Source organism: Magallana gigas, chromosome 3, assembly GCF_963853765.1.
Source record: "Magallana gigas chromosome 3, xbMagGiga1.1, whole genome shotgun sequence".
In the NCBI taxonomy this organism is placed as follows: Eukaryota; Metazoa; Mollusca; class Bivalvia; order Ostreida; family Ostreidae; genus Magallana; species Magallana gigas.
In genome coordinates, this window is record NC_088855.1 from 55,930,090 (window position 1) to 55,953,617 (window position 23,528).

At 36.3% G+C, this 23,528-nt stretch overlaps 1 protein-coding gene across 2 annotated transcripts in view; it reads left to right on the plus strand.

Moving 5' to 3' along the window:
- Positions 1-23,528, plus strand: part of LOC105326087 (leucine-rich repeat and coiled-coil domain-containing protein 1) — a 70,529-nt gene that overhangs the window by 30,516 nt on the left and 16,485 nt on the right. For both annotated transcript variants that reach the window (XM_034482357.2, XM_066080499.1), the window contains 6 exons: positions 2,715-2,814; positions 4,512-4,765; positions 7,567-7,706; positions 11,243-11,359; positions 13,135-13,219; positions 17,769-17,882. In XM_034482357.2, the coding sequence (XP_034338248.2) occupies positions 2,715-2,814; positions 4,512-4,765; positions 7,567-7,706; positions 11,243-11,359; positions 13,135-13,219; positions 17,769-17,882 (810 nt within the window). The remainder of the gene's footprint in view (positions 1-2,714; positions 2,815-4,511; positions 4,766-7,566; positions 7,707-11,242; positions 11,360-13,134; positions 13,220-17,768; positions 17,883-23,528) is intronic.

The window sequence follows — 23,528 nt, forward strand, 5'->3', positions numbered from 1 at the left end:
CCAAGGTAAACCCATACAACCATTGATCTACCCAAACTTAACATATACAACCACTGATCTACCCAAACTAAACCCATAAAACCATTGATCTACCCAAACTAAACCCATACAACCATTGATCAACCCAAACTAAACCAATAAAACCATTGATCTACCCAAACTAAACCCATACAACCATTGTTCTACCCAAACTAAACCCATTAAAACATTGATCTGCCCAAACTAAATCCATAAAACCATTGATCTACCCAAACTAAAACCATTGATCTACCCAAACTAAACCCATAAAACCATTGATCTATCCAAACTAAACCCATACAACCATTGATCTACCCAAACTAAACCCATACAACCATTGATATACCCAATTCAAACCCATACAACCATTGATCTACCCAAACTAAACCCATACAACCATTGTTCTACCCAAACTAAACCCATTAAAACATTGATCTGCCCAAACTAAATCCATAAAACCATTGATCTACCCAAACTAAAACCATTGATCTACCCAAACTAAACCCATAAAACCATTGATCTATCCAAACTAAACCCATACAACCATTGATCTACCCAAACTAAACCCATAAAACCATTGATCTATCCAAACTAAACCCATACAACCATTGATCTATCCAAACTAAACCTATATTACCACCCACCTACCCAAACTAAACCCATAAAACCATTGATCTATCCAAACTAAACCCATACAACCATTGATCTATCCAAACTAAACCTATATTACCACCCACCTACCAAAACTTAATCCATACAACCATTGATCCACCCAAGATAATTCCTACTCTACGTTTGAGCTACCCAAGCTAAAAGCCAGTCTACCACTAAGTAATCAAGAAGATCATTGAGCTCTCCAACTTGATACCCAGATCATCACTGAGCTTTGATTAAGCTTTCCCAACTAAAACCTAGTTTACCATTGAACAAAAGCTATCCCAACATACTCAAGTTACCATTGAGCTACCTTGATACCATTGAGATACCCATGCTCTTATATATAAAAAATCACTGCATTCAAATCATTGAGTTGGATATTTTTCATACTTCATATTTGCTAGTTTAGATATATATTATGGGGTTAAGTCATGTTGATGGCTTTTCTGCACTGTGTCTATTTTGTGCCAATTCTAAATAAGAAATCCAGCTCACTCCTCTATTGGAGAAAGTCTAGGTCAGTGGAAGAGATTTAACTGTTTCAACAATTAGTCTGGTGCTTTATGGAGATTGTCATGAAACTTTGGTAACATCATAGGTAAATGACAGCAACACTTCAGAGAGAGATGTCGTGTAGCTAATCAGGTAACACAACAGACAACATTTATAGCTCTGACCTTTGATGTTCACGATCTCAAACCAAGTGCATCAATCCGTCGCATTACCTATATCAGTCTAAGATTTTGCAGCAGATTTCAACATCGCTATTATATGAAACCTCCCAGTTTAATTAAGAACAATAATATTTTTTGGTAGAAATGATCAAAGATGTGTCCTTGTTGTCTGGAGATGGTGGGCAGAGAACAGCATGCTTCAGCCCACATTGACTGATTTCTCTGCAGATTTCTTCATGAGCTGTCTCATTTCATTAAAATCATGATTTTGATTTATAAAAGAAAATTAATGTAAATTACAATGACTTTTTGAATGTAAAACAAAGCTTTGAGCAAATCAATTCCATGTTGTGTCCAAAAAAGCAGTTGAATTGTTGCTCATTCAGCATTCCAAGGCTGTGTCTTCAAATCAAACATTCATATCATGAATTCCAATGATTGATTTTATAAAAAGAGGGAAAATAAGTTGGAAAAATTCATTAGTATGTAAATTTTAGACTTAGAATTCTGCTGTCCATGTATTGAAGCATTTGAATTGCACTTTTAAGCTCACCTGAAGTGAAGGCTCACAAACAAGCTTTTCTGATTAAAGATTTACTGGTGTCTTTCTGTATTTGTGTCTTTTGTAATTATTTACATTCTAGTCTTTATTTGCAAAACCATGCACTGAGCCAATTGAATATAGATATATAGGTACATGTATATATATGCTTTACAATAAGTTCATGAGTTACCGTTGATACTCCAGTTAAGGTCATTATATGCTCTCACTTGTTGAAGGCCTTTACCTAATATTTCTAAGATTTGAATTTGAATATGTTAGAAATAAACAGAAATAGCCAGTTACTCTTATCTAGATTAAATGTTAAAGAAATATTCAGAAATAATGATCTTTCCTTAAAAGTGAATTTTTTCGCGACAGCTACAGTGAGGGTATGAGTGTGTGGACACGTTAGCTTACAACAGCCGGGACATTCATCGGTACGCCTCTGATTGATGCTGACTTCCTGAACGAGCCTGGGGACTCGACTAAATGTCTTATGTAATGTTCTCCATCGTTCAATCTCGGCCAATTACCACAGAACAAAAACTAGATAAACATTAAGGTTATTAGTAGAGGACAAATATAGCTGGAAAGGCCACAAAACATCCTTGTGTGGGAATATTTGGCCTTGAACCAGTAAACATGAAAGTGAAGGTTGTATGATTGTCAGCAGATTCAGTGAATGTACTCATGCTATCACTGCTGTTGACATTGATATTTCCTCTTGATATGTTTAATGTAAAATTTCTTCAATTAACAATAATGGTACAGTTTGCATGTTTTTTTTCTGTTAATGTGATAAATCTTTGATGTTTTTTCAGCAACTTATGAAGGAGCTGGAAACAGAGAGAGAAAGAAGGTGGAAGTCAGAGCAAGCCAGCAAGAAACTACTGAACCATATCCAGGCATTACAGGGCAAAGGTAATAGAACAAAGAAACTACTGAACCATATCCAGGCATTACAGGGCAAAGGTAATAGAACAAAGAAACTACTGAACCATATCCAGGCATTACAGGGCAAAGGTAATAGAACAAAGAAACTACTGAACCATATACAGGCATTACAGGACACAGGTAATCGAACAAAGAAACTACTGAACCATATACAGGCATTACAGGACAAAAGTAATAAAACAAAGAAACTACTGAACCATATACAGGCATTACAGGGCAAAGGTAATAGAACAAAGAAACTACTGAACCATATGTCCACATATAGCAAGACAAAGGTTAGAGTTGAAAAGTTTCTACTTTGTCCTATTGAAAGGCCAAGTGTACAATTTTTTTCACATTGCTTTTTTGCTAATTTGAAGCTTAAGGTAGGAGTAAGACTGGTCTATACCTTGATATAAAGTCTTATAGAAGTAGGACTGGTCTATACCTTGATATAAAGTCCTAGAGTGCTTGATCTGGATGTTATTAGGACCAGACCAGGTGTATAAGTTATTTAGAATGTTTCTTGACCTTGGAATCTCTATTATATACTCTGATGGCTGACCAGCCCTGAACCCAGGCACTGCTTTGGCTGACCAGCATTGACTGTAGGCTCTCTGATGGCTGACCAACCCTGACCCCGGGTATACCTTGTCAAGACAGGTGCTTCTTCTGTATCTCTGAGGAACTGATTGCTGGCCATTTTCTGGTCAAGCTTCCTGGAGATACTTAAGTTTGGCTTCTGATTGAATTGAAACAATCATCAAATTAACAGTAGCAAAAGCGACACACAGAGTTCAATTTCCTCTTGTATCCATGATTGTTAGGGATGAATCTACAGTACTAAATTACCATTGCAAAAGAGAGCCTAACATTCTATATAGATTTCCAAAATATTCAGCTCAAATTGTGCTTTTAGAAGAAAAGTTAGTATTATTGCGTGTAATACATCTGATTCAGTTCATTTCACTAATAGTTCCTTTTGTCTGCCTCAATTTTGGGCATGCAAAGCAATTTGATCTTTGGTAAACACAAAGCAGAATTTGTTTTTATTGCTGCGTACAATAAGTTAAAGGCCTATATTTACAGGATCATCAATGTCTAAAGTCTCAAGCTGGTCCATACCCTCAAACCTATCCTCCTGAACACTGATACCAGCATCATCAGTTTCTGTTAAGGCTCAAATCTACTTGATAATGAAATAAAAAGCATAGAAGTTTTATCATAAATTAAATCCTAGGGAAGTAGGCTGAAGTGGAAGCAAGACTGAGTTAGTTTTGTAGTTATTATGGGGTGTTGTTTGAGTTAAATTTAAAGTTTTAAATTTCCATCCATTATTTATCCCATCTTTCTGTTTGAGAGGGTTTGTATCCTTTTGCATGTATTGATGCAAAATATTGTTTAAAATATCATATTTATTTGTGCTCATTTAAACAAAAATCTTTGTTTATTGGTGCTAATATGATATTAGCAGGCCATCAATTGCAAAGTTTACTAATGATACCATTGATTGAAAGGTTACATCCAGTTTTGTCATTTTTAGCTGCTTTATTTGCTTTATGTAGAGATAAGGAGAGTATACACAGTATATATAAATATACTACTGTAACAGTTTACCAGTATATATTTGTTTTTTAATTTTATTGTCAAAAAAGTGATAATGAAAAATCTTTTATTTTTTGTAGCAAAAGAAGGGGATGATTTAAAAGACACTGCTATTGAGGCAACCACTCGCCTGAAACAGGCTCTGATGAATGAGAGAGAGGCCAAGTTACGACTGCAGGGCGATGTGGAGAAGCTGAGAGAGCACATCCACGAACTGAACCGCCAGCTGAAGGTTGCCAAGGAGGCGGAGGAGAGCCTGAAGGGCAGTCTACGTGCCCTTGAAGAGGTCACGGCCAAAATGGAGCGGGACAAACTGCAGCAGCAGACGCATGAGGTCAGGGTCATTGGTTTGTCCTTTTCAGACCTTTATGGCTATTGGTGACCTATAAATTGTCTTTGTTTTTGTAGATTTCAGTTTAAATTTTTGAATTCTGACTCCATGATTTAGATATTTAGTCAGCAGGTAGTCCTGTTGTGTGATTCATGCTGTTTGAGGATAATTGCCCATGGACCAGAAGAAATATTTGGTTATTAAAACAGGCTGTCTTGAAAAAAATAATAATGGATAATGTAGAGTTGAGAATAACAGGAAGTTGGTAATCTCCATGGTGGAGACGGAACAGGGTCATCTGTGTTACAGTTTAATCCTCTTCTTCGTCCCAGAATCATAACCATCCAAAAATTCCATACAAAAACTGCCATATATCATGGCGGTTTTCTTGTCACTATATACCTCAGCTAACCATTGCTTAAAAGTAATGATGAAGTATTTAATATTCCATACTGCTTTTGGAAGTTGAATCATGCAACATTTTATCTGTGTTTCTGCAATCTGCAGGTGCTAATAAACAAAACAGAAAATTGGAGACATGCAGAAGCTATTTGATGTCTGGGATACCAGTTAAATAGTGACGGTGAATTGGTGTTACTTAATTGTTTCAAAAAGTGCACAAGAACTGGTGTTCAGACCCCAACTCTCCGTCAATGATTATACCCTGTAATTGGGGACATTCCCATCCTTTCCCCGACAAGCCCCTTGTTCTCATCCTTTCAGATGTGGCTAAGGATACTAATTCAATGACAATATTGTAGGAATTGTTAACCAGTTATTGGTAACAAGGTTGGAACGGAAACTGATTGCAGAATCAGTAATCGCCTTGTCGTTAAAAATCAAATACCGTTATTATCTTGCGTACATTTTTACTTTGATTTTGTAATCTGCAATATAGTTTGTTATTATTACTGTTTCATCCACATATTTGTACTCTTTAGCTTTTGTTAAAATTGCAATTAATGGTTTCTGTAATCAATTGCTATCTTTAAATTATTGTTTTTAAATTTACTGACTTATTATTTTTAAAAATTAGTTTGACAGATGTTTTGTATTGATACAGCTACTGTAGTCGGGTCAGTATGTTTTATGGACACTAGGAATTTTTTGAAAATTTATTTTCCTTTAAATATCATTTAATTATGGCTTGACTTGATCACAGTCTGTAATCTCATTGGTTCTTTTCTGTAGAGAGAAACATGTCAACTTGTTGAGAAAATGGGTCAGATTTTAGGTTTTAACTTGCGGTGTCAGCATTTTCCTACAGTACAATTATCATTAAGAGGCTAATGGAAAGGCAATCTCAGATTTGGAAGGATTAATTGGTCTTCACTGAAAATACAAAAATAAAATGTCCTTGATAAGGAACTAAATTATAAAAATTGAGATAAACATCTCCGTAATAAATACCTCCTGTTGACAATCATGTCTTTTTAAATGTGACTTAACAAGCAATGTGTTTCCTCCGTAATTAGTCTGATGAAGGGGTAACTTATTGGTCCAGGAATATTTCAGGAGTCTCTGGGAAGCATTCTGCCTTCCAGCCAATGACTACAATGAAACAAGCATGGGTGTCAGGTGTCCACTAGGTTTTTGATTTTGGAAGGGAAGAGGAGTGCTTATTTTTTTTCCATATCAGTGATCATAATTGTATTGGTTAATTGTTGTATAAATATTTTTTTAGGTGAATCTAAATTGAATGTGTTCCCAGAGAATTGTTATATTTTGTTAAGATATGGCATACTTTCATTCAGTTGGATAAAATCATGAAGAAATTACAATCAAGTGATTCCTACACCCCTAATAGGTAAGCATGGAATCTTTCCAGCTGAATTAATTTGGGAAAGGAAGATATTTTTGAATGAAAATTTTGAACATAATAATCATTCCTTTGTATTTAGGTTCATTTTCATAGGTAGGGGTTCAGAAAGTAATAGCTGGCCGTAACATGAAGAATGACATTTGGTTGTTTGGCTTCAGGGGAGCTGTCTCGAATCTAGTATCATCAGATTATCTTCACTCCTATTAAAAGGGGGTGATCTAGTGTATTAATCAAAAGTAAATGAACAGAACATGTTCAAGGGAAAGATAACTCTTCCATTATGGGAAGTGAAGCTTTCACAGACAGTAAATGGAGATAATTTAAGTGTATTTTTTCTGTAATTGATTTTAGCATTTTCGTAAATCTCCAAGTTTGGAAATCTACTCCATGGCCAAAGGGCACCTTAGCTGGTGCTTTGATCCATTCCGCAGCCTTTCTTGTGATTTTATCTCTCATCGGAAAACGCTACCAAATTATTGGATTTCCACAAACATGTAGAATTTGATTTAGTAGATTTGGATGAAGATGTTTAGCTGGTCATTCAGCCCCTTTGACAGGCTATTTTTGTGAGGCCTGATCTATTAGTCAGTAATGGATAATTTTAAAGAACGCCTCTCTCTCAGAATTTATATATAACACTTCCCGTCAAGGCCCAGCCTAGAATTATCCCTGTGTTATACGTACTTGGGTATTTCCCACAGGTTTCCCATTGAATTGAACTAATATACAAGTCTTCCAATAGACAAAACAAATGTTTATCCTGAAGTAATCACCAAATATCAAAGTTATTCCTAATATTTAGAAATGATTGAAATCAATGATTGCATTTTCATCTTTAATATATCAGTTCAGTTTTATTTTTTTAGTGAAAAACAAAGTTTGGTTTATCAAATGATTTTATTTTACAGTTATGCTTTGTATTCTATTGTCCTCATTTTATTGTAATAATTTTGTAATGTAACCAAATTTATTTAATTAAAAGCAAAAGAAAACCCAGGATGCCCAGATGAGAGCAGCTGCCTTGTCTCGAGAGCTCGAGTTGACCAAAGCAACAAATGAGAAACAGAAATCTCAGATCTCACAGCTACAGGAGCTGCTCGCCAACAGGGAACAGCAACACAGGTAATAAAGAATAGCAACACAGGTTATAAAGAATAGCAACAAAGGTATTGAAGAATAGCAACACAGGTAATAAAGAATAGCAACAAAGGTATTGAAGAATAGCAACACAGGTAATAAAGGATAGCAACACAGGTATTGAAAAATAGCAACACAGGTAATAAAGGATAGCAACAAAGGAATTGAAGAATAGCAACACAGGTAATAAAGAATAGCAACACAGGTAATAAAGAATAGCCACACAGGTAATAAAGAACAGCAACACAGGTAATAAAGAATAGCCACACAGGTAATAAAGAATAGCAACACAGGTAATAAAGAATAGCAACAAAGGTATTGAAGAATAGCAACACAGGTAATAAAGAGCAGCAACACAGGTAATAAAGAATAGCCACACAGGTAATAAAGAATAGCACCAAAGGTATTGAAGAATAGCAACACAGGTAATAAAGAATAGCAACAAAAGTATTGAAGAATAGCAACACAGGTAATAAGTCCAGAGAAACACAGGTACTAAGTCCAGAGAAACACAGGTAATAAGTCCAGAGAAACACAGGTAATAAGTCCAGAGAAACACAGGTAATAAGTCCAGAGAAACACAGGTAATAAGTCCAGAGAAACACAGGTAATAAGTCCAGAGAAACACAGGTAATAAGTCCAGAGAAACACAGGTTATGAAGAATAGGTTCACAGTTAATAAGTCCAGGATAGCAACTTAGGAAGTAAAGAATAGCAACACCAGTAAAAAGTCCTCAACAGCAAAATAGGTAAAACAGTATGAAGACAGATACAAAACAGCAACACATGTTGTAGGTTCAGAACAGGCGCACCAGTAAACAAACAACAAAGATAACGTATTAAAAATTAAGAAGTTTTGTATAAATAATAGCAACACAGGTAAATGGTTAGAAATATAACAGAACAAACTTTTTTCCTTGCAAAAGACTATCAAACAGCATGATATCACATTAAAATTTTGTACAATTGATTGATATCTGTATTGACAACATGTATTTGTTTTAATCTGTACTTTTTGATAGAGAAATGAATGAAAGGTGTTACCTCAATGAAATCAAAATTTATACGCATATAAACTGGGTTGGAACAGATTACTGTAAATTCCTAATTAAACACGAGGAATTAATATATGCGTAAAATTGCAAGAAGCCCATCTTACGAATTTTAAAATCTCGCTTATAATTTTCAGACATGTAAACTACATGAAACTAAAAGTAAATTTTGTTGCTATTTTTGAGTCATCAGAATGTTTCATTATGATATCAGGATATTGAATTGTGTATTTAATAGAGTAGGATGTTCAGTTGTTTCAGAGACAGAGCGAGAAGTAATTTGTTACAGAAACAACACTGATAGTGATAGGAAGACAGAGAAATAAAATATTGCAGCCAAGTCAAATTAAAGGCCATAAAAGTACTACTGTAACAGCTAGCATTCAATAGTTCAACCAAGCCCTAAAGAAAGCCAATACGCAACCAGTTGATTGATTCACATGCCTGGGAAAATAGATATATTTTTGTATTTGATAAGGATCTTTTTTAATATAAATTTATGACAAAACAAGTGTACATAATCAAGAAATGTTCACTTTTAAATATAAAACAGTTTGATGACATCCTGCTCAAAACTTGACCCAGTCATGCAAAAAATGTGGTTAATTACCATAATCCATGGAGATGATGAGTTTATGAATGGACAGATTTAAGAGAGTCAAGGTCTTCATATGCCACTGTATTAGGTCAGATGGAATAGGATGAAATTGGTACCGACTTCTGATGGCCAGATCCTATTTGGCTGATAGCTGTGTTAGGACCAATTACTCTGTTACCCCATATACAACCAAAGTGGAAGCATCTATTTTCATTTTATCAAGATCTTGTTGATCACTTGACTTAGTTTTGTGAAAATTGCACCAATTATCATGTTTCCCTTTCTTTCTTGTTGCAACATTTCCTGCATTCTAAGTAAATAACTGTCACCCACTGATGATATGGACTCTTGGTTCCATTGACCAGACTCATCTAATCATCTCAGTTATTTTACAGTTTTATAAGGTTCATTTTCCTGAATGGTACTAAATATAAGTCAGGGGACTATAAATACCGAGTTATTTGGTACTAATGAAGTTTACACCCTGGTATGTTTCCATTAGGTATAGTAGTTCATGACTGGTGAACGTCAGTGCCTGAAAAAAGTAGTGGAAGCCATTCTAGGTGATTCAATCAAAAAATAACAAGTCGGGATAGAAATTAGACAGGCCTCTTATTAGCTCTCCCAGAAAAGTCATTACTAGTAGTGAAGTGCTGTGTTGTGACGAGAGACGCTACATCTCTTCCCCGATCTTATTTGCTAAAATCCTGCAGTGGCTAGTTTATCAAGTGGTAAAACTGAAAAGTATGCAAATTTATTGGTCCACTGTGCTAGGAACTTGTTTAGTAATGGTTGCTTTTAGCTTCATGAAGTAGAGCTGGTCATTTGGAATCATGCACTTATGTAGAATTAAGTTAGATGAACAAGGTTTTTGCTCTGCAATATATCTTTGTCCATCTCTAGGAATTAATACAAAACTACAACAAATGGATCGAATAAGAAAATGAAGCAGGCTTTCGATAGGTTGAAGACGTTGTATGTGACTAGCATTCGCAGCATTCTGACAGCTCCGAAAGAAATATGGGAATAAAACAATTGAACAAATGAACTTCCACATTTGGTTTTGTATTGGAGCGTTGAGGTTACAAGGGACCACAAGACTCTTAATGTCTCTGCTATTTCAGACTTGTGGTGAAGTGAATTAAATCAAATTAAGTCCCATGCAGGCAAACCACAAAATACGAGATTCCCCACAGCCTAGATGATTTTTCTCTGCATCAGCCTCTGACGTCTAATCCTACTGACACAAGATTATCTCCCTGCATTTGATAGCGCTGTGACAGAAATATCTACAGAGCACGTACCACATTCTGACTTGTACTACTTATTTTAATGTATTTGAATCGTACACTGCTCCCACAGTCCCAGTAATAACCAGCCTGTATTTCTGTAATGCCTTTATTTGTACCCATAAACACTTTTCTTTACAACTATTTAGCCTTGTCATAGCGTTATTTAATATTTCCTGTTATGACCGTTTTCTACAAATTTCGATATCAACTGATATAAAAATTGTTTTCAGAGCTTTGCAATGACAACTTCGGTTAATTTTCCCATAAATACATACCACAATTATTATTTTTCTTGACCCAAACTAGCTTATTTTTATTGTTGTGGGTCAATACCATACATTAAGATCTTTTAAAGGCATTGCAGATTTTTTATTAATGAACAAATTTTAAGTATTCGAATATAAATTTCAGAATATCCTTTAATTCAATTTCTTTTTATTTTAGTGCTGAATTTGAAATATTAGGATGTCGTACCATTAACATTCTAAATATGTAAGCCTTTCTGAATGATCTTGTCAATGCTACAGATACCATTCTAAATATGTACGCATTTTTTTAATGATCCTGTCAATGTTACAGGGAGGAGATGAAGAAGCGATACAGTCTGGACAGCCGTGAGTTACAGGAAGTGATCGCAGAGCAGGTCAAGAAGGCAGAGAAAAACTACAGTATGGAGGTCAAGTCCCAGAATGACAAGTAAGTCGTCAGGCAGAGAAAAACTACAGTATGGAGGTCAAGTCCCAGAATGACAAGTCGACACACAGAGACGTCATTCAACAAATCTCTCTCAGGGACATCACCCAACATGGCCGCACCCTATAAGCCACCCATCAAAAAGTGCTGCTACCCTCATTGACTCAGGAACAGAACCTTCCTTCCAAATTTTTTTATTTCAAATTTGATCTGAGAAGTGTTTATGAAAAACAACTTATTTCTAAAGTTTAATAGCTAAAAATACTAAAAATATACTCAATCTGAAATAAGAAACAGGGATGCTTTATAAATGGATTACTGCTTATGTAAGAGTGTTTATGATTTCGTGTGTTAAAGGGGATTGAGGATCAGAAAAAGTTGTGGTGTGTCTAAATTTTAGTCCTGTCAGTCTCAATGTGCGTTTGTTATGTTATACTTGATCTTATTCCAAGGTGATATTGTTTCTATTTTCGTGAGAAGGATAGTTTAGAGAGATGAATGAAACTCTTGGCAAACTTGTGCATGAAGTGTCAAATATTATTTAAGACTGCATGAAGTATTGCAAACAATTAATGCTGTGTTAATTGACCCCACTAATTAGATTACGTCACCACAACAATAAGTTGGGGATCGTATTCTTAGAGAATTCAGTGGGCAGCAGCTGAGGAGGGGGTTAAGTAAAACTGTTTGTTTGGGCTGATTATGTATAATAAACACATTAATCCCGATTAGCTGGGAGAGAAAGCAAGCACTTGCTTGGCTGCCATCTTCTGTTGTCTGGTCTAGGACACATGGAGCCCCACACAATTAAAGCTTCCAGAAAAAACCCAGTTATCTCGCCTCTAATTGTATATTTATGTCAGCACGGCTGCTAGTCTTCTTTCATATTGCCAGAGGTATTATTTTAAACAGCATTTTTCTAAACATTTTTACTGTCATATTTAGGACAAAGTTATCATCTCCTAACAAACAAACCAAATTGTCAAGACTTGTCACAATAGAGTTTTTAAGAATTATGAAGAAGTTTACTGGTACCTATTTTGAAAAGGAATTGTCAAATCTTTGCATTTTTTTGTTCATAAGATCTTGAGCATTGCTTACTGAAAATTCTTAAATTATCTATTGAAATACTCTGTGAAAAATACATACAATTCAAACCTGGCACATATTGTTCATTTCATCTTAAAATCTTATCAGTTCTTTAGTTTGTAGAAAGTATACCCCAACCACCAACCCTACCCCCAGAAAGAAACTGGAGAAATTGACATATATTTCCTTAAGAAGTCAATATCCTTTTAGAGTTCAGAAAAGATCTGTTGTTTGCATTGGAGTGAGAGTTCACAGAGTGTAAACTCAGCGGGCAAACTCGGCTCAGCTGTAGTGGTAAGGTGACACTGGGGTGAGAGTTCACAGAGCGTAAACTCAGTGGGCAAACTCGGCTTAGCTGTAGTGGTTAGTTGACCGATTAGAGACTATCACCAGCTCAGAACACTGCTGGTGCAGCCCTGTGAGGTCCCTACTGATCAGATCACAAGGGTCATTGAAACAAAATCTACTAAGGCAATTAACAGTATACATATTCTGAGCAGAAGTTCGGCAATGATATAGCTGTAATTCTCGATAGTATGAAAACAGATTTCCATTCTTGAAGAGGACCACTGTGTGTAGAGATCTCTGATAACAAGGGATAAAGGTATTTTAAATTTAACAAAAATGAAAGCAAGTTTATGTGCTCATTGTACTTTGGTGATTTTTTCATTGATTTTCTTTGATTTCAGAGTGGACTTGTTGTCAAAACAATATTCTGATCTAGAGGATGAGTTCAGAATGGCCTTGCAGATTGAAGCAAACAGATTCAAAGAGGTAGGTCTTCATCTGATTATGATTAACAGAGGGTTCAACAAATATTGTAAGATTTTAGACCTCTAGGTCAGGGGTTCATGTCCCTGGGCCATAAAACTTAGATAAGTTTACTTTTGGTCTCAGTCTCACTTTTCAGCTGTATATATTCTTTCTGAGTTAATGAGATCAAGATCAAAAGTGAGCTTATTTAAGTTTCTTGGCCTGAGGCTAGGTGTTGGGGCAAGGTTGTGATGATCAAATACATAGTGAAAATATATGGATTTATCACAGAATCTTCTCAACCCCTGGACATCTAGATGGCAAACTAAATGCCTTATTAGGATAAGCAAGGAAGCTGTCTTTCAGATTCAAAGCCTGTGTTGTAGGGAGTGGAGTCTTAACACATGCTCCTGCCTTGCTCCCTCCAGTCTGTAATTAGGAGTCTATAATTTTGTTTGCCTTCTCTCAGTCCTCTTCCAATTGTACTGTTCTGTATGTTTTTAGGGCTAACTATAACTCTGCCATGAGCTGGAATATTGTTTAACTTGATGTTTGGGAAAACTAACTTCCTGTCCAAGTCCACCTCTATAATTAGCTCCAAGTCTTGCCCTCTATCCAACATTATGTCTGTATTGTCATTCTTCTGTCAGCTGTTATTTCACTCTGTCACACAAAATGTTTGAATACTCTTCAGATCTACACATCTTTTATTTATGTTATGATCAATTTGATAATGCACTGAATATGGTATCTCTTTTGTTAACTTGCCCCCCCCCCCCCCCCCCCCCCCACACACACACAGAACTCCACTTTTATTTTATGAATTGTACAATATCCTGAATGCTATTCAGATCTAAGGAATTTGGTTAATTATTTATTAGACTGGGCAATTTAGTTTCTAAAATACCAACGCTGAAAAATTTTATCAAGAATAAATTTGAAATAAATGCAGCGGTGGTTAGAAGCTGTGTGGTCTGGGTGTGTGTTGGACTGATGGTGTTGATATTTGCCCAGTACTTCTAATTGTCTGTACCTGTACCAGTGTGTGACCCCGCGTGAGGCAGGAGATGAGAGGATGCACTAGACACAAAGATTACCCCCACATCACAGGCTAGGCAGCCTACCACTCACCTAGGCTTGTCACAGCCTCGGAAATCAACAACACTGACACCAGTTTATTTCACTTAGGGGAATCCTAAACTATCCCATTTGTAGCTAATATTACAACTGCCATTACAAGCTTGGTTAATTATGAAACCATCAAATTATTTATAACGTATTAAATGGTGATTATTTTTTATTTTGGATTTTTGCTAACCAAGCAAATAAATTGTATTTATGTATGGGTTTTTAGCTCACCTGAGCTGAAAGCTCAAGTGAGCTATTCTGATCACATTTTGTCTGTTGTCCGTCTGTCTGTCCGTCCGTAAACTTTCCACATTTTCAACATCTTCTCAAGAACTACTGGGCCAATTTCAACCAAACTTGGCACAAATCATCCTTAGGCAAAGGGGATTCAAAGTTGTGAAAATTAAGGGTCACACCCGTTTTCAAGGGGAGATAATTAGAAATTAATGAAAAATTTCGAGGAATTTTCAAAAATCTTCTTCTCAAGAACCAGAAAGTCAGGAAAGCTGAAACTTGTGTGGAAGCATCCTCAGGTAGTGTAAATTCAAAGTTGTGAAATTCATGACCCCCAGGGGTCTGGTGGGGCCACAATAGGGGGGTCGAAGTTTTACATAGGAATATATAGAGTAAATCTTTAAAAATCTTCTTCTCAGAAACTAAACAGCCAGGAAAGCTAAAACTTGTGTGGAAGCATCCTCAGGCAGTGTAGATTCAAAGTTGTGAAATTCATGACCCCTGGGGGTAGGGTGGGGCCACAATGGGGGATCGAAGTTTTACATAGGAATATATAGAGTAAATCTTTAAAAATCTTCTTCTCAGAAACTAATCAGGCAGGAAAGCTGAAACTTGTGTGGAAGCATCCTCAGGCAGTGTAGATTCAAAGTTGTGAAAATCATGATCCCTGTGGGTAGGGTGGGGCACAATGGGAGGCCGAAGTTTTACATAGGAATATATAGAGTAAATCTTTAAAAATCTTCTTCTCAGATTCTAATCAGCCAGGAAAGCTGAAACTTGTGTGGAAGCATCCTCAGGTAGTGTAGATTCAAAGTTGTGAAAATCATGACTCCTGGGTGTAGGGTGGGGCCACAATGGGGGGTCGAAGTTTTACATAGGAAAATATAGAGTAAATCTTTAAAAATCTTCTTCTCAGAAACCAAACAGCCAGGAAAGCTGAAACTTGTGTGGAAGCATCCTCAGGTAGTGTAGATTCAAAGTTGTAAAATTCATGACCCCCAGGGGTCGGGTGGGGCCACAATGGGGGTTGGAATTTTTACATAGGAATATATAGAGTAAATCTTTAAAAATCTTCTTCTCAGAAACTAAACAGCCAGGAAAGCTGAAACTTGTGTGGAAGCATCCTCAGGTAGTGTAGATTCAAAGTTGTGAAATTTATGACCCCCGGGGGTAGGGTGGGGCCACAATGGGGGGTTGAAGTTTTACATAGGAATATATAGAGTAAATCTTTAAAAATCTTCTTCTCAGAAACTAATCAGGCAGGAAAGCTGAAACTTGTGTGGAAGCATCCTCAGGCAGTGTAGATTCAAAGTTGTGAAAATCATGATCCCTGGGGGTAGGGTGGGGCACAATGGGAGGCCGAAGTTTTACATAGGAATATATAGAGTAAATCTTTAAAAATCTTCTTCTCAGATTCTAATCAGCCAGGAAAGCTGAAACTTGTGTGGAAGCATCCTCAGGTAGTGTAGATTCAAAGTTGTGAAAATCATGACTCCTGGGTGTAGGGTGGGGCCACAATGGGGGGTCGAAGTTTTACATAGGAAAATATAGAGTAAATCTTTAAAAATCTTCCTCTCAGAAACTAATCAGCCAGGAAAGCTGAAACTTGTGTGGAAGCATCCTCAGGCAGTGTAGATTCAAAGTTGTGAAAATCATGATCCCTGGGGGTAGGGTGGGGCACAATGGGAGGCCGAAGTTTTACATAGGAATATATAGAGTAAATCTTTAAAAATCTTCTTCTCAGATTCTAATCAGCCAGGAAAGCTGAAACTTGTGTGGAAGCATCCTCAGGTAGTGTAGATTCAAAGTTGTGAAAATCATGACTCCTGGGTGTAGGGTGGGGCCACAATGGGGGGTCGAAGTTTTACATAGGAAAATATAGAGTAAATCTTTAAAAATCTTCCTCTCAGAAACTAATCAGCCAGGAAAGCTGAAACTTGTGTGGAAGCATCCTCAGGTAGTGTAGATTCAAAGTTGTGAAAATCATGATCCCTGGGGGTAGGGTGAGGCCACATTGGGGGGGTGTTAAAGTTTTACATAGGAATATATAGAGTAAATCTTTAAAAATCTTCTTCTCAGAAACTAATCAGCAAGATGATTCTTTATAATTGTTAAGACTTTGGCTCCAGGACAATTCTTCGGCCTCACAAGAAGGTTCAGAGTTTGATGTAGCTAAATATCCCATATATAAACAATTGTAAAGGATCTTTTTGAGAACTGCAATACTCAACATGTGATATGACTATAAAATTGAAGCAGGCAGCTATTTTTTCATTAGAATCTTTTTGTATTACTGTATTGAGTTATTGCCCTTGATTTATTGATTCTTTATGATTTTAATTAATGCATCCACTGTTAACCAATTATTGTGATGATTATTTTTATACAATAATAAATATTCAATGTATATAAGTTGTTCTGCATAAGTAGTTTTGGGTTAGGCCGGATTAGTTTGTTTATTTTTTATTTCCAATTTTTAGATACTATGAATAATTTTAGGCCGGCACATATATAGGGACAGTGTCTATTGCATTATGAGGAGTGACTGTCTGGGGTTAACCTTGAACAGGTATGGATAGATTGAGTCTGTGGACATCCCTGCCCTATCTAATCTACGTGTTCTTGTTAAGTCTATGATACAGAGTGTGCGGTCATTCCTGCCCTGTCATTAATACAAGTGTGCGGTCATCCCTGCTTGTATTGGTGGATGCGGCGGAGCACTAGTGTATGGTCATCCCTGCTGGTGTTCTGGCCTTTCTATCGCAAGAGTGCGGTACTCCCTGCTTGGGTTAGGTTGAGCTGTTGGCGCAAGTGTGTGGTCATCCCTGCTTGCGTTATCCCTGCTTGCGTTAACGTTGGTACCTGTTGAGTTGCGTAGGTGTGCGGTCATCCCTGCCTGCGTAACGTTGAGTCCCAATATATGTGCAGGAGCGGTGATTAAAATCTGCTCTTGTAAATAATGGCAGCAATCAGGGCTATCTGAGTTCCAAGGGGGAAAAATGGATTTTATTTATACAGGATCTACATGTATTATTGTACATTGTACAGGTTGTTTGTATTATGACTCCATAAGCTGACTTTATCATACCTATTGTTCCTCAGGTGAGCGATGTGGCCCATGGGCCTCTTGTTTGATAATGTAGTGTTGTGGTTATAAGAAGTAATTAAGATACATATTTTTTACAATATTTATTTTTATTTTGCACAGCTTCAACATGCATACCAAACAGTGAGTGAGGAGAATGCAGAAAATAAGCAGGCATTATTGGCAGCTCAGCAGAAAGATGAGACATCATCAGCCATGATTAGTGAACTCACTCAGGTAAATACGGCCAAATCAACAAGCTCAAAGGGCTCAATTACCTGTATTCCCTTGTAGATTTTTTTTTGTTTGAACAAAAAAATGTACAAAATCAATTGACCATGTGATCAAATTTATTATTAATAAGATAATTAAACAAACACATTGCAGAAGAGAGGAGAAAATGTTGCAGTTAAACTCTAAGTAAGGGGTGCCAAATAAACATTTATTTAATCTAGTGAATAAACTCATGTCAGTTAGATAGCTGTGTCATTTACAGTCTGCAACTGTTAAACCTTAATCTCAGTGACATAATGCAACTATCAAACTTATTGTTAGTGACAATTTGTAAACCTTGTTGCAATGACAGCCTACAACTGTCAAACCCTACTGTCATTGACTGTAACTGTCAAACCCCACTGTCATTGACTTCTGTAACTGTCAAACCCTTCTGTCTTTGACAATCTGTAACTGTCAAGCCCTGCTGTCATTTACAGTATGTAACTGTCAAACCTTCTGTCATTGACTGTCTGTAACTGTCAAGCCCTACTGTCATTGACAGTCTGTACCTGTTAAACCCTACTGTCATTGACAGTCTGTAACTGCCAAACTTAATGTCATTGACAGGCTGCAACTGTCAAACCCATGTGTAAGGGACAATTTCCAACTGCCAAACTTGATGTCAATGACAATCTGCAATTCTTAAACTCTATTGTATATTACAATAGGCAACTGTCGAACCAAAGTATCAGTGACACTCCAAATCTTCTGAACCCTCAAACTGCAATTGTCAAGTCAAAGTGTCAGTGACACTCCACATCTTCTGAACCCTCAAACTGCAATTGTCAAGTCAAAGTGTCAGTGACACTCCACATCTTCTGAACCCTCAAACTGCAATTTTCAAGTCAAAGAGTCAGTAACATTCACATCTGATGAACCCTCTCTCTGCAATTGTCAAGTCAAAGTGTCAGTGACACTCCACATCTTCTGGACCCTCAAACTGCAATTCAAAGAGTCAGTAACACTTCACATCTTCTGAACCCTCAAACTGCAATTGTCAAGTCAAAGTGTCAGTGACACTCCACATCTTCTGAACCCTCAAACTGCAATTGTCAAGTCAAAGTGTCAGTGACACTCCACATCTTCTGAACCCTCAAACTGCAATTTTCAAGTCAAAGAGTCAGTAACACTTCACATCTTCTGAACCCTCAAACTGCAATTTTCAAGTCAAAGTGTCAGTGACACTCCACATCTTCTGAACCCTCAAACTGCAATTTTCAAGTCAAAGTGTCAGTGACACTTCACATCTTCTTAACCCTGAAACTGCAATTGTCAAGTCAAAGTGTCAGTAATACTCCTCATCTTCTGGACCCTCACTCTGCAATTGTCAAGTCAAAGTGTCAGTAACACTCCACATCTTCTGAACCCTCAAACTGTAATTCAAAGTGTCAGTGACATTCTGCCATTGTCAAGTCAAAGTGTCAGTAACACTCTGCTATTGTCAAGTCAAAGTGTCAATGACACTGCAATTGTCAAGTCAAAGTGTCAGTAACACTCTGACATTGTCAAGTCAAAGTGTCTAGACACTCTGCATTTGTCAAGTCAAAGTGTCAATGACACTCTGCATTTGTCAAGTCAAAGTGTCAATGTCAGTGACACTCTGCATTTGTCAAGTCAAAGTGTCAGTGACACTCTGTATTTGACAAGTCAAAGTGTCAATAACACTCTGCATTTGTCAAGTCAAAGTGTCTGTGACATTCTGCATTTGACAAGTCATAGTGTCAGTGACACTTCACATCTTCTTAACCCTGAAACTGCAATTGTCAAGTCAAAGTGTCAGTAATACTCCTCATCTTCTGGACCCTCACTCTGCAATTGTCAAGTCAAAGTGTCAGTAACACTCCACATCTTCTGAACCCTCAAACTGTAATTCAAAGTGTCAGTGACATTCTGCCATTGTCAAGTCAAAGTGTCAGTAACACTCTGCTATTGTCAAGTCAAAGTGTCAATGACACTGCAATTGTCAAGTCAAAGTGTCAGTAACACTCTGACATTGTCAAGTCAAAGTGTCTAGACACTCTGCATTTGTCAAGTCAAAGTGTCAATGACACTCTGCATTTGTCAAGTCAAAGTGTCAATGTCAGTGACACTCTGCATTTGTCAAGTCAAAGTGTCAGTGACACTCTGTATTTGACAAGTCAAAGTGTCAATAACACTCTGCATTTGTCAAGTCAAAGTGTCTGTGACATTCTGCATTTGACAAGTCATAGTGTCAGTGACACTCTGCAATTGTCAATTCAAAGTGTCAGTAACACTCTGCAATTGTTAGGTCAAAGTGTCAGTAACATTCTGTATTTGACAAGTCAAAGTGTCAGTAACACTCTGCAATTGTTAGGTCAAAGTGTCAGTAACATTCTGCAACTAATGTCATTTACAGTTTGCAACAATCCAACCATAGTGTCAAAAGACAATTTTCAACTTTCAAACTGTTAATTACAATCTTAACTAAGCTGTCAAACCCAAGTGTCATTTACAACCTGCAACTGTCAAACCCTATTGACATTTACAATCTGGTCAAAACATTGAATTTGCAGCTGTCAAATTTCAGTGTAAAGCCATAGTGTCAATTTTAATTTGCTTCTGTCAAAACCTTGCAGTAAGGCACCTGTCAAATCCAAGTAAAGGAATTTAAAAATATGGAAATGTTTAAAAAAAAAGGTTAGTAAGGTATAAATATCTCTCACTGTCTTATCATTGATGTTAAAAGATTAAAGCTGTATTGTATTTAATACACCAAATTTAAACATTTATGTATGTTGGAAATTAAAGATGATGGGCAAATGCTGTCAGTGACCTTGACCTTTCACATTTTGCCATAATACAGCAGGGCTGCGTAGCAGCTAGCCTAGCTGCTATGTCATAGATGTCTTAGTCTATTGCATGGACCGCTAGTTAGGCCGCTATGTCTCTGATTTGAAGTTGGAAATATTCAAATAAAAACTAATTACATTGACATATTTTGTCAATTTCAAGCAGAAATATAAATGATAAAATTCATAAAAAGGATGAAAAAATATCACTAAATGAAATAAATTTCATATTTGTAACAAAGTAGTAACTAAAGAAGCCATCTTAAATTTGATGCCTAGCTTTAAAAATATATGCTACAAATATCTACGTAGTGGCTAGGCTAGCTTGTTGTTTAACAGTATAGCAGCTACATAACAGGAACGATCTAGAACGCACCCCAGTTTTAAGTCAGATGAACAAACTTTGAGGGACATGAACACAGTTGAATGACCAACCTTATAAAGACTTGTTAAGATGCATGCAAAAGTAAATGAGTAATGTTCTTATTCAAGAAGAGTTAGCTTTTATACATGAGGAATTAGGTAAATTATTCAAGTTGCTAATCCTAAGTCTGTTGTTTACACTGTAGCAATCATCAGAAGTTTGTACAAGTAGTAACTGCCTTTGTTGCTGCTTAATTAGAGCATTCTGTTTCAGTGAAGCAAAATCACATCTTTGTTCAGGTTTTTTTTGACAACTAATGATCCATGAGTCGTACTTTTGTGAATGGAACCAGCCCCAGTTTCACGTCCATTGAAATCAGGGTATATTTGTGTTTTATTCTAATTTGCTTGTACTTTTTGCCGAGTCTTAATTCCTTTTGTACTTTATCCATCGACTGATCTTATATGTCAGATGGGTGTCGAGATAGTGTAAAGCTAAAATTGTCTCCCCTGAAGTATTGTCATGGAAATCGTGTTAATTGAGTTTAAATGTGATTCTGCGGCTGGAACGGACATCCCAGCATGTTTGTTTGTGTCGTGTTAACATCCAGCTTTGTTTTGGTTTGTGTTTTATTTCCTTGTTGGTCCATTTTTTTTCTCATGTAAACATATTTAAGACTAAAACCTTTATACTGATATGGAATATTTTATTGAAAAGTAAAGTAATGATCCAAAATGCTTTGATTAAAAAAATTATTAAAGGAAATGTTGCAATTTTAAAATCAGAAAGAAGGGCAACCCTTCAATTTATGATTAACTTTTTACCTGTATTGGCATTAATTAGAACAGTTTGAATTCATAGACTATTCTACTTTTTTAATTTCACAACTCAGTGAACTATAAATTCCTGTTGACACAGAAATGTGTTCTAATTATCAGCAGAACATAAATCAGTCCAGTCCCAATGTCTGCAATGGTTCCTCAGAGACAAAAGCAGCCACATGGAAAACACTTAATATTCCTGATCATCTTTCATACAGTAGTTTTGCCTGAAGAACCCATGGAAAGAGTTTCTGGCAGAGCTTTTCTGGAAACTTGTTAAATGATTGGACAAGGTTTGCAAGATTTGATGGAAAATAAGTTTGATTTGAATGAGAGAAGGTTTGTGTCATTTTCTGTCTCATGACTCATACATGTTTTTCTTTGCTGCATTGTTACATGTTGGAAATTTAAACAAGGATTGATTAGTTTAACTTGTGACTTGGGAAAATTTATCTGTAAAATGCATAACCATATTTGATTGTAATCATTCACTTTGCCAAAGATTTAATAGGTAAATAATTGATGTAAATGAAACAATTGATGTTACGTCATATTTCACCAAACTATGTCATTTTGCCCTGGAGAAGAGCAGTACTGCAGTTTTTATGAAGGGGTCTATTGTTTATAGATTGTGTCGTCAATTATTTTTAAGGGTCATTATGGTGGCAGAAAAAATAATCATGGTCATCACAGTATTTAATAATTTCTCTGTTGCTTAGAAATACTTGCAAATAACTTACGATAACATTTTAGTTCTGTTCAGGATTTACAGAAACAAGATAATACTGCTGTAGTCTAAAGAAATACTATTTTATACATGTTTACTGAGAACAATTATCTTGTGCCCCAATCACCTTCAACAATAACAAGTATGCCTCATTAAAAAGCTGCTTTAAAAAAAAAAACATATTAGTCCTACATTATTGCATTCCATGTTTCTATAGATATTCATTTTCTGAAGACTCGCTCATTTCTCAATGATTTTTGATATTTTTCCTCTAAATTTGATCTCACTCATTTCTTAATGATTTTCATCATTATGATAATGACTCTTAACTCACACCCAGTACCAATTAGTTATTACTTGGATTTCCTATTTTCCTGATCACATTGGATGTGTGAAATTATCCAAGAGTTCAGGTGCCCCTCGGTGAGGACATCCAACTCTGACTTTATTTATTAATTAGTTTTTTCTCAGAAGAATTTGATGCTGGGAGTTAGATGATGCTGACGTGCATTTACAGGTCCAGCGGCCATTGCTGATGACATCACAACAACACACCCCGCAGGATTAAGTCAATCATCCTATCTATTGGCTGGCTGAGCTCACTTCCTGTCAAAGGTGCCGAGATACTTAGTCTCCAGTAGAACTTTGTCAGCAGCGGAAAAGTACAAGCTCTCAAGTGGAAAATTGGTTAAGCTCAAAATTGTTTTGTGTATGTTAAATTAAGGCTGGAATTTGTAGATTAAAAAACTTTTGAATCTTTGGATATACTTTGAAAATCTACATTGTGAAGATAGTTTAATACCCTGCATCCGATTTCACAAATATGTCAGTTAGATTTTAACTTTTATCTTTATTGCACTTTTAGATTTACCCTGCAATGAAATT